General features: G+C 41.5%; 1 protein-coding gene and 1 non-coding gene across 2 annotated transcripts in view; one reads left to right on the top strand and one right to left on the bottom strand.

Annotated features, from left to right (window-relative positions):
* Positions 1 to 4989: 4989 nt before the first annotated feature.
* LOC116079284 lies at positions 4990 to 5108 on the top strand. The gene has a single exon (XR_004113860.1). It is a non-coding gene; the product is annotated as a 5S ribosomal RNA (ribosomal RNA).
* Positions 5109 to 8222: 3114 nt separating this feature from the next.
* LOC116078653 overlaps positions 8223 to 12750 on the bottom strand; it is a 9395-nt gene continuing 4867 nt past the window's right edge. Inside the window, exons 2-4 of the mRNA XM_031354007.1 lie at positions 9985 to 10075; positions 9108 to 9413; positions 8223 to 8809 (exon numbers count right to left, since the gene is read on the bottom strand). Of these exons, the coding sequence (XP_031209867.1) occupies positions 8529 to 8809; positions 9108 to 9413; positions 9985 to 10075 (678 nt within the window). The 3' untranslated portion in view covers positions 8223 to 8528. The remainder of the gene's footprint in view (positions 8810 to 9107; positions 9414 to 9984; positions 10076 to 12750) is intronic.

Below are 12750 nucleotides of genomic sequence, written 5' to 3'. Positions count from 1 at the left end.
AAAAAAGGTAGCCCAGGGTGTGGGTTCCTTACAATCTGAATTCCCTCTTACCCCTTTGTTACTGAAGATGTAGCCTATTACAATGACTTATTTTAAAGATTGCCTTTTCTCAGTTCCCATGGAAGAACAAGATAGAGAAAAGTTTGCTTTCACTGGGCCCACATTTAACCATAGCAACCCATTAAAAGGTATCAGTGAAGGTTTTACCACAAGAAATGTTAAACAGCCCCACCTTGTATTAATATTTTGTACAACAGCCATTAGAAATAATTTGTAAACAGTTTTCTCAATCAATAATTTATCATTATATGGATGATAACTTGTTGCTTGATTCTAATTCAAATACTTTAGAAAATATATTTGTTAAAATAAAAAGAATTTTGCCATGCTGGGGAATACAAACTACTCCTGAAAAAAATAGGAGGAGATTCTATCAATTCTCTAGAATATAAAATAGGTCTATAGAAAATTCAGCCACAGAAAGTACAAATCATGAGAGATCAGTTACAATTTTTTCAAAAATTTCTGGGAGATATTATCTGGCTTCATCCTACAATTGGATTAACTACTCAAGAATTAAGTTATTTACTTCAAACCTTACAAGGTGACTCAGGCTTAAATAGTCCAACAAAACTTATCAGCTGAAGCTGAGAGAGAATTGGTTCTTGTAGGAAAAGATTACAGGATGCACATGTGGATTGTTTGTATTTCAAGCTTAATTGCATTTTAGTTATTTTTACCTTCTACTCATTCTCCCATAGGAATTCTTGTACAGAGAGAAAACAATATCTTGGAATGGTGTTGGGGTCTAAAAACCCCTGGCATCTCAGTCTCCATCTTGTCCCTAGGCCATCATCTAGTAACTAACACTCTTTTGTCTCTTCCACTATCTTGCTTCCATTCCTGCAATTGACATTTTACGATAGGAGGCTTTCCAGACACCTTACAATGAGGATATTCCTTTCAAGACTTTTCACAATGAGGACACGCCTTTCCTGACATTTTACAACGTGGACATTCCATTTATGCTGATGTGTAACCAAACAATAATGCTGGTTTGGCCCGTACACCTGGGCAAATACCTTTGTGGTCTGTAGTTTTAAATAGCCCCTTTCCCTAGAGTAAATTGAGACTTGATCAGAATTTTTTGTCTTGTCTCCTTCCTTCACGTCTCCTGTTCCCAAATTTGTCATTGCAGTTCCCCCTTCTCGAGAAGCCCGTTGTTTAAGTCCGGCAGGTTGGGGCAGAATGGATAACTTTTAGCACATTAAACAGAGTAAGAAATTAAAAACCCGTATATGAAAGGTTTCTGATTTGATTGTGAAAGGAAGAAGAAGACTTTGTCAATTAACACGAACATACCCAGTAGAGGGTATAGTGGCTTGTACTAGTGCTGAAATTACCTCAGTGTGGGTAATCAATGAAGATTGGCGAAGAGCTTGTAACTTTTGGGGAGAAATTAACAATGAATACCCCAAAAGCAAGTGACTATAGTTTATAAAAAGAACTAGTTGGATTTTCCTCTTATGGTATGATGGCTATTTCCAGTTGTCAGCTTGGTCGTATCTGGAATGAACTACAACCAGAAATGGAAGGCACACCTATGATCCAAAGCATCAATTAAACAAAGAATTGGTTTTTTTGAGAAAATCAACAAGATAAACAAACACTTATGCAAACTAACTAAAAGGCAGACACACACACACACACACACACACACACACACACACAGACTGACTATCCAAATTAACAAAATCAGAAATGAAAAGGAGGATATAACAAAAGATATCCAGGATATCCAGGACATCCAAAGAATCATTAGGTCATACTTCAAAAGCCTGTTCTCCACAAAATTGGAAAATCTAATGAAATGGAAACTTTTCTTGATAGATTCCACTTACCAAAGTTAAATCAAGGTCAGATAAACAATTTAAATAGATCAATAACTCCTAAGAAAGTAGAAGCAGTCATTAAAAGTCTTCTAGCCAAAAAAAGGCCCAGGGCAAGATGGTTTTAGCACAGAATTCACTAGACTTTCAAAGAAGAGCTAATACCAATATTCCTTAAATTATTTCACAAAATAGAGACAGAAGGAACATTGCCCAATGTTTTTAATGAGGCCACTGTCATCCTGATACCCAAACCACACAAAGATTCAACAAAGAAAGAGAATTTCAGACGATTTTCCTCATGAACATTGATGCAAAAATGCTCAATAAAATATTCACAAACAATTCAAGAAGGCATTAAAAATATAATTCATCATGATCACCATCGTAGAGATGCATGGGTGGCTCAACATATGAAAATCTGTCAATGTAACCTACCATATAAAAAACTTAAATAGAAAAACCACTTATTAGATGCTGAAAAAGCCTATGACACAATCTAACACCCTTTTATGAAAAAGGTCTTTGAAACATCAGGGATACAAGGGATACCTAAACATAATAAAGACAATTTACAGCAAGCCAATAGCTTGCAATTGGAGAGAAACTCAAAGCAATTCTACTAAAAACAGGAACAAGAAAAGGCTGTCCTATCTCTCTTCATATCTACTCAATATAGCACTTAAAGTTCTAGCTGGTGCAATACAACAACTAAAGGATATCAAGGGGAAGAAGTCAAAGTATCGTTATTTGCAGATGATAGGATAGCATACATAAGCAACCCCAAAAATTCTACCAGGGAACTCCTATAGCTGATAAACACCTTTAATGAAGTGGCTGGATACAAAACCAAGTAAAAAAAAAATCAATAGCCCCTCTATATACAAACAATAAACAGGCTAAAGAAGAAATCACAGAAACAACACCTTTCACAACAGCTACAAATAATATGAAATATCTTGATGTAACACTAACCAAGCAAGTGAAGACCTGTATGACAAGAACTTTGAGTCTTTAAAGAAGGAAACTGGAGAATATATCAGAAAATGGAAGATCTCTCATGTTCATCGATTAGTAGAATTAATCAGAGTAAAAAGGGCCATCTTTTCAAAAGCAATCTACAGATTCAATGCAAGTCCCATCGAAATTTCAAGGCAATTTTTTAAATAAACTTTGAAAGAAAAGTACCCAACTTCATATGGAAAAACAGAAAACCTAGAATAGCTAAAAGAATCCTGAACGATAAAAGAACTTCGAGAGGTATCACCATCCCTGATTTCAAGATACTACAGAACAATGGAAATAAAAACCACACGGTATTGGCATAAAAATAGACAGGTTGGTCAATGGAGTCTAATGAAAGACCAAGAAGTAAACCAACAAAGCTATGGACATCTGACTTTTGACAAAGACAAAATTATATAATAGAAAAAAGAAAACATCGTCAACAAATGGTGCTAGAATCTGAATGCACAAACTCAAGTCCAAGTAGATCAAAGACCTCAACATAAAACCAGATACACTAAACCCGATAGAAGAGAAAGTCAGAAATAGCCATGGACTCATTGCAAAGGAGACAACTTCCTGAACAGCACACCAATCACACGGGGATTAAGATCGACAACTAAAAACCGAGAGCTCATGAAACTGAAAACTTCTGCTTTTCAAAGGCAAAAGACACTGTCCAAAGGATAAAATATGGCCTACCGAATGGGAAAAGATCCTCACCAACCTCACATCTGACAGAGGATTAAAGTCCAAAATATATAAAGAACTCAAGAAACTAGACATCAACAAGACAAATGATACAGTTAAAAATGGGTTACAGATCTAAGCAGAGATTCTCAATAGAGGAATTTCAAATGGCTGAAAAGGAGTCTCAAATGGCTCACAACCATCAGGGAAATGCGTTTAAAAATGACTCTGAGATTCCATTTTACACCCCTCAGAATGGCTAAGATTAAAAGCGCAAGTGACTTCTCATGCTGGCAAGGACATGGGGCAAGGCAAACAGCCCTTCATTGCTGGTGGGAGTGCAAACTTGTGCAGCCACTTTGGAAAGCAATGTGATGGTTTTTCAGAAAATTGGGAATCAATATACCTCAAGACCCAGCTATATCATTCCTGGGTATATCTGAGAACTTTCAACCACATCACAAGGACACTTGCTCAATTAAATTTATAGTAGCTTTATTCATAATAGCCAGACACTAGAAACAACCTAGATGTCCCTCAACCAAAGAATGGGTAAAGAAAATGTATGTTTACACAATGGAGTATTATTTAGCTGTTAAAAAACAGTGACATCATGAAATTTGCATACAAATGGATGGAAGCAGAAAAGATCATCCTGAGTGGGGTAACCCAGACTCAGAAAGACAAACATGGTATATAATTACTTATAAGTAGATATTAGCCATAAAGTAAAAGATAATCATGCTACAATCCACATACCCAAAGAAGGTAAGGAACAAGGAGAGCAAAGGTGGGGGGGGTGGTATATGAATCTCACTGAGAAGGGTTAGATGGAGGGAGGGAACTAAATGGGTGGTGGGGATGGGGTTGGAACAAGAGGGATCTGGTGGGGGAAGGATGGAGGGGGAGAGTACAAGGGAGAGACAACTAGTATCAGAGAACATCTCTAGGATGGGCTAGCAACCTAATTCAATGGAAACTCCCAGGAAGCTATGAGAGTGACCCTAGCTAAGACACCTAACACTGGGGGGATATAAAACTTGAACCAGCTCTCTCTTGTAACCAGATAAGACTTCCAGCAGAGGGACTAGAACACCAATCCAGCTACCAAAGCTTCAACCTACAATATGCCCTGCCTACAAGATGTGCTGGGGTAAAAGTGGTGCAGAAATTGTGGGGAGGGACAACCAATGACTGGTCCAGCTTGAGACCCATGACATGAGAGGGAGCCCACCCCTGACACTGCCTGCAGGGCCAAGGACTCAGAGCCTGAATAGGAGAACCAAACATGCCTGGCAAAAAAATTAAAAGTCAACAAAATTATTCTTAGTGATGTTCTGCTATACTCATACACTGGTGCCTAGCCCAACTATCATCAGAGAGCAACTGATAGAAATAGACACAGGTCTACAGCCATACCACCCTGAACACGCCCGATCTCGTCTGATCTCGGAAGCTAAGCAGGGTCGGGCCTGGTTAGTACTTGGATGGGAGACCGCCTGGGAATACCGGGTGCTGTAGGCTTTAAAAAAAGAAAAAAAGAAAAAAGAAATAGACACAGAGAGTCACAGCTGAACATTAGTCAGAGCTTGGGGATCCTTTGGAAGCAGGGGACAAAGGACTGTAGGAGCGAGAGGGGTCAGGAACACTACAAGAAAATCCACAGAATCAACTAACCTGGGCTCATAGGGACTCACAGAGACTGTACTGCCAACCAGGAAGCCTCCATGGGACTGACCTAGGCCCTCTGTGTATATGTTATAGTTTTATAGCTTGATGCTAAGAGCAGGCACAGGAGCTATTTCGAATTCTGTTACCTGCCTTTGAGACCCTTTTCCTCCTGCGGGTTTCCTCTTCTAGCCTTAATAGGAGAGTAGAGGTGCCCAGCCTTAATGCAACTTGATATGCCAGGACTGTTTGACATCCATGGGAAGCCTCCCTCTTTTCTGAATAGAAACAGAGGAGGAGTAGGTGGGGGAGGGGAATGGAGGACACTGGTGACAGAAGTCTGAAGGGAAACTTTGGTCAGGAAGCAGAATCAATTATACTTATTTTCTAAAAATAAGAGGAAAAATTTTTTACAGCATTGATTAATTCTATGGCTCATGTCTCTATAATAACCATAGAAGAATGGCTGCCCACATGTCCTGTTATGGAGGTAAATTCAATGCTGATAGGATTGGGAACTATGAGCTCTAATGAGATTTAAACAAAGTGCTACAAAACCATAATGTATAGGGGCCTAATGATAACCGTAGGTTTCCCATGTCTTGATTTATCTTTGGGAAATAGACATTCTACAACAAACTAATGCAGAGGTCTGTATTTGTACCGATAATGGTACCTATTCTCCACAAGAGAAGTGGCAGTATGGGATATCAAAAAAGAAAGAAACTAGAGAAGACTTACTAGGGATTATTGAACCAACATTGCCACAAGGAAAAAAAATCATCAACATGGATTGGGTTATTCATAGAGGCCACTAAAAATACCACATATAAAAACTGCATGGAAATCCAGGAACTGCTGGACATCCCAGTAGCCCCCTGTAAAAGAAAAGGTTACAGGCTCTTCAGCAGTGAGTCTAAGAACAGCTGGAAAATGGGCAGATAGAACCCTCTCTCTGCCTGGAGTTTTCCTGGTTATGTAGTTAAGAAGAAATCTGGTAAATGGAGATTGCTGATTGATCTATCTGGGAACTATTAATGCCACCATGTGGTCCATGGCAACTTTACAGCCTGGTTCACTTACACCCACAGCTATTCTTAAAGACTGGCCTCTAAGAGTTTTGAATTTAACAGATTGCTTTCATACTCTTCATAGTCATCCTGACAATGAGGGGCATTCAGCAGTTTCTGTTTCCTTTCTCCATCCTAAGGTACCTCAGCTCTGATAGGAAAGAACTGCATCGCCTCAAGGCAGGGCAAACTCGCCTACTCTGCGTGAATCCTGTGTAGGAAAGGGTTTAGAGCCTGTGAGACAGGCCTTGCCTCAGCCTTATGTTAGTTATTGTATGGGTGGTATCCTGTTAGCTAACTTCTAAAAAGGAAGAGCTACAATCCATATATGATAGGACTCCAGACAGGCTCTGTAAAAATGAGCTTATTGTCGCCCATGAAAATGCACAAATGTCAGACACTGCGGTACCTGGGGCAACCAGTAACTAGAACAACTGTGAAATCACAATGAGATTTAAAAGCACTTACGACTTTCAGACATTATTAGGCAGTATTAATTGGCTACATTCTACCTTAGGAATGCCTAAGGTATGCCTTAGGAATACCTAATGTGTTGGACAGTCTTTACATATTATCTCAAGAGGCAAGAAAAGAACTGTAGGCACTTCAATCCAGACTAAAAGAGGCATTTGTGTATCCAGTGGATGCTTCTCTCCCTTTAAACGTACTAATTTCCCCTCTAAACTGGCTTCTACAGCTATTTTCGCACAAAAGGATAAACCTTTGGAATGGATTTATTTAGACCATAAGGGCCATAAAACATTAACTGCTTACCTTACTCATGCTTGAGTAGTCAATAAGGGAGGACCCAACGTCAACAATTACATTACCATTAGACAGCAATCAGCTTTTAAGAGCATTACCAAACTCAATGGATTTTTACATCTCATTTGTGTAGATTTTTGTAGAATAAGAAACCATATTTCAGCGGGTAAGCTATGGTATTTCTCTTATATGAACTCAATTTGTGATTAAATAAATAGTCCAACATAATCCCATTCCAAAGGTATTTATGTAATGTATCAATGGCTCATCTAATGGTGTAGGATGGATTCTAGGCCTGGATATTAACCAGTCATTTAACTTCATTTCTCGGTCAAATGGGTACATATGACTGTTTTGATTCCTATATTACAGTTAATTAGAAGACCCTTAAATGTTACTTCAGATTCTGCTTACGTGGCGGGATTATTTCCAGCCATAAAAAAGTGCTTTAATTTGCCTTTGTATCCTGAGAGGTTCCCTTTACCACAGAAACTAAGATGATGGGCTAAGACACGCAAACATCCTTTGCTCATTACTTTATACCCTGAGGACACTCTAACCTCCCTGGCTTCCTGATTCCATTGCAGAAGAAAATAAGGAAGCTGATGCAGGCACACTTCCCTCTCTGGAATGAAACCATCTGAGCCAGCAGAACATAAGGCTGAGGGAACAAGAAGCAAATGGCAGCCATGGAAGGGCGAGTGAACCAACAGGTGGAGCGCTAAAGCAATGAGTGCCATGTTTAAAAAAAACAAAAAAAACAAAAACCAAACCAAACAGGAGCAGTGGGGACGTGGGATGAGGATGAGCCTTCAAACCCTCAAAGTACTAGTAACTAGCACTAGTAACAATTCCTCCCAGAAGCCCAAAGCACCCGAATCTCAACACATATTGCCATCAGCTGTGGACCAAATGGCGAAGTCTGTGACAAAACGGAGCCCAATCTCAAGCCACCACTCTGTTTCTTCATTATCTTACAAATACGTCCCATGTAAGACTAGATCTTCAATTATGTTTTCATTGCTGTAGATGAACCAAGGTCTGTGTACTTGCTGAGCTTGTAGCTCCAGGCACTGTGTGGTGGAGACTTTGAGACTGAAACATTGGACAAGGATTCTGTAACAAGGGGCTTAGAGGATGAAGAGGGCATGAGCAGATGTCTATGGAAGCAGAGGTTCCTCTTGTAGGAGAGAGGACTCCATGCCAGGGGTCAGATGGAGATACGAGAGGGCAAATCGCAGGGGACCAAATAACAATCCACTGCCCCTCTTTCCTTATGGACCCCACTGAAGCGACAAGGATGAGGCATGAGGGGGTTCTTCGAGGACCTTCATTTAATTCCATATTCTCTTCTCTCATGAGGTAGAGAAAGATGCTTAAATCCACAATACTGCATGATCCTGAGGTTTGCAGGGAATAAACAGGGGATCTCCACTTCTCTTCATTGGGGATCTTGGTGTAAATCACAAGTTGACCACGGCTGCTTGAGGCTGCTGGGGTCTCCTGGGACAAAGCCAGGAAGTAGGTGTGGAACTGACAATGGATAGCTGGGATTCCAGGGCTCCCAGGTGGGAAACGGGGAGTCCTCCTGTGACATCACCGGCAGCGGGTTCCCTTGAAGCGGTGCAGAAGGAACAGTGATGCCATAATCAGAAGGCTGGTACCTGGGAGGTTGAGGGTACATGGGGGACATGGAGTCATCAGCCCCATTGCAGACAGGACCTGAGAGGGAGAAGAAACAGAGTTCAGAAAAACATCACCCTCACCTTCTCTGAGTCACGTCTAGCAATGGTCTGTCTTGTGTGGCATGGAGCATGCCCTGTCCTGAGCATGTCTTAATTTCATTTGCTTGGGGTGACAGAGGAACACAGACAGAGAGGACACATATTTATCTTGCTACGTGCAATGGAGGCCTGTGGGAATGGGGATTCCCACACTGTGTGCTCATGTGCTCATGAAGGACAGCTCAGCTGATGCTGCTCTCTAGAGAACCTGAAAAGGGAATACAGAATAGACTCACCTGGGAACCAGCTTTCTTGGGGACTGGAGCCCAGGATCTTGTACAGGGCCTCTGCATAAGGAGAAAACAAGGGTTCAATCCCTGGTCTCTCATTACAGAGAGTCCTGTGCAGATCCTGCAGGTTCCGCAGTAGGTGGAAACAGCTTTTCCAGCTCTTCTTCAGGCCCCGATGATAGAGGCGCTGGCAAAGAAACTTGGTCTTCTTGTGCATCTTCCTGCCTGTGTGGCCCACTTCATGTTCAACTACTTCCCACTCTTGCAGGAAGACCCTGATTTCAGAGTCAGTCCATGAGCTACGGGAAGGACCTGCAAGGGACGGAGGGCGGTGATGAGTGCCTTTGACACCATGCACGTGCACATCTGAACTCTTCTTAGGGACCCTTTCTGCACACTAAGAAGCCAGGAATGTCCTCATTCAGTTACCAAGGGATGAGGAGCACTTGCTTGCAAACTCTGGATTCCTATCTGTCCTGCTCAACAGCGTGGAGCATACTCACTTACAAGTCAGCATAGGGGTCTTCAGGTGTAGAAAATATATTACAGAATAGAAAGGGTTGTCACAGGACATGTGCTACCCAGGGTCATTGCCCCCAGCTGGACTCATGCCTCCTCCCTAGGGACATTGCCCCCAGCTGGACTCATGCCTCCTTCCTAGGGACATTGCCCCCAGCTGGACTCAAGGCTCTTCTGTCCCAGGGAGGCACTAACAGCCTCCAAGACTTAGGACCTTGTGCAAGGACAGAAACCTGGGACCACTGAGTTCAAGTCTATCCTTGACACAGCTGTCCACATCTGGAGTCTTGTATAAGTCTGTATGTCTCAAGAAAACCAACTATGGTAGAAGATTTTGCTTTTTCTCAGAGTTGCCTCTGAGTACCTGAGGGCCCTTGTTCTGCCCCCTTCCCACTCCGTCCCACATTCGACTCTTCAGTGTTTCCCAAACTTTCTTCACCTTGGTTTGCTTCTTTCTGTTGAGAAATGAAAAAAGAAAATATTAAAATCACTTTCATGCAATGAGAATCTCTCTGTCTCTCAGCTGTGAGCAGCTTCCGGAGCCAGCCTCTTCAACATTGCGAAGACAACGGACTCTTCCTTCCTAATCTAGAGATGCTGGTTCATTCTCACCTAAGGGGAAACCATGGTGGTGACGTGTAACCAGGGAAACCATCCATGAATATTGGAGGAGCCCTCAAAGCCCCTCTCCTTTAAAGACCTCACCCACTCCCTCCACTTTACTTTCTCCCCAAACTCCTTTTTGTTATCCTAGTGCTAGAAATCCATATCAGCATCCTCATAAACTCCAGCTTAGATTCAAATATATTAAGATATCAGATGAATTAGAAGAACAAATAATTATAGGTCAAGAAAAATGTAACAAGGGTGCATGGCATGTTTCTATAACCCCAGCTCTTTTCTAAGAGGCGGAGGCAGGTTCAAAAGTTCAGGGTCATTTTGGCTATACAGTGGGGTTGTGGCCTTGGATCAACAAGATGCTGCCTCAAACAAAGGAAAAGCCAGAAAGGCCAAGTACAAGGAGAGAACCAACTTCTGTATGTCTGCAAACTACAGACATGGCTTCAAGTTCAAGGTAGTTCACCATGTTTTGCCAAGATGTCTTGGCTGTGAACACAGTCCATGAGGCTTGCTCAGAGTACCAGATGATTTCATATTCATACGAAGAGGAGATGTATGCCAGAGGTACACATGTAGCTATAAAATTTATGAGAGCAATTGAAGACAAATATTCCAGTCATCCTCCACAAAAACCAAAAGTGGACCCCCCCCCCACATACATGGCCTTCCAAATCACCTGCATTTTCCTTCCAGAGCTTGTGTGTGCTCCACAGAGTCCTGGAACTGGGGTTCGCTGTGTCCTGGTGGGTAAAAGAGAGTTTGGAGTGTGGAGGTAGAGCTGTGCTCACTTCCCTGGGCTTCTGGAAGTCTGACAGCCAGGTGGAGATCCAGTTGTTTATAAAGCTCTGGGATGTGATGGAGTCAGCCCCAGCCTACCTGGATGTGTAGAGTGGATCAGCAAAGGTTATCCAGGATCCTTTAATCCCATCTCAGGAGGTTGAGTCAGGTGGATGGCTCTGATTTTAGAGAATCTTAGGCTATACAACCAGTTCTAGGCTCAAACTCAAATATCAAACAAACTATGTACAAACAAACTCAACTATTTAGTATTAGTCACTTTTTCGTAGAGCAACAAAAATTGTAGAATAAATCTCTCCATATATATGTGTCTCTATATACATGTATTTATGTATATTTAAGTATAATTATATTCTTAAAAGGAATGTCTTAGAATGACTTACAGGCTGTGGTCCTGATCTGGCTGTGACAGCAAAGTCCCAAACTCCAGCTGTGTCTTAGTTGACTTTTCTTGGCTTCAGAAAACACTAGATTCCTGAAGCAGTAGGCTCTGTTGCAGATGAAGGGATGGACTTGCTAGCCAAGCGACGATTTGCCAAGCAAATACTTCCTTCTTCCATGTCCTAATATAGGATTCTAGCAGAAGGTGTGGTTCAGATTAAAGGTGTGTTCCCTCCATGCCTACAGATCCAGATGAAAAAAATCTATGTCTTCTAGTCTCGGGATTAGAGGTGGATGTACCGATTTAAAATTAGGAAAAAAAAAAAATCAAACAAGTTGTGCCTCCATGTTTTGATCTTAGTTAACAGCAAATGCAGTCAAGTTGACAACCAAATATAGTTATCCATAGTTTAAAATTTTTTTGAGACAGAGTCTCTTTCTATAGTCCCAACCATCCTGGAACTCACAATGCAGAGAGTCCCCATACCTTTCTGTTTGCCTCTGCTTTACCTAATCCAGTGCTGGGATTAAAGGCATGAGCCTCTGTGCCCACGTACTTTAATATTTGACACATTTACTAAATATGTTCACATAACTTAAAGTTACATTGTGAACATGAAGTATACAGATGTTTTAACCCTTTATTTTATAAATAAAAATCATGTCTAAAATTATATCTAATCTGTAGTAATCAGGGAAGGAGTATGTGGCAATATCATGATCAAAAGGCACAAAGAGAAACACAAAGCAGTGGAGGAGATCAGGGAATAGCAGGAAGCCAAGGTCTGAGGCAAAGGCAGAAACGGTAGAGCAGTGGGGACTCCTATGATGAAGGCCACCCTGGATTGGCCCACTCTGGGCCTGGCCACCTTTAACTTCATCTCATTCCTGTTAGCAGCCTGAATGACTATGTCTGGAACCCTTCCCTGCTTTACAGAAACACTCAGCTGCTTCTTCTAGCAGGTGTAGTAGAAGGTGTTGCTACCAGATTCACATGAATATAAGGGAAACTGGGGTAAAACATGGATGATGACCTTGAACAGGGAACCACTTCATTCAGTCCAAGGGGAAGGAAAACCCTTATTCCTTTTGTTCTTGGGTTTTCTTGGTTTGAGTTTGTTGAGAAAGACTCTCGTGGATCCTGGGCTATCTATCCTGCAACCTACTCTGGAGCAAAGAATGACCAACAGTTTTGCCCCTCCGTGCTTCACCTATTAGTCGCTGGGATTATATCTAGCAGTTACATATGCATGAGATAAAGGGAAAGGAAAGCCATTGGTTCATATAAGGGAACAGAGTTGGGTTTATAAAGCAATTTTAATATGTATTC

Source organism: Mastomys coucha, unplaced genomic scaffold, assembly GCF_008632895.1.
Source record: "Mastomys coucha isolate ucsf_1 unplaced genomic scaffold, UCSF_Mcou_1 pScaffold5, whole genome shotgun sequence".
NCBI lineage: Eukaryota > Metazoa > Chordata > Mammalia > Rodentia > Muridae > Mastomys > Mastomys coucha.
The sequence above is the reverse complement of the archived record's forward strand: the minus strand, read 5'-3'. Positions and strand labels throughout refer to the sequence as shown.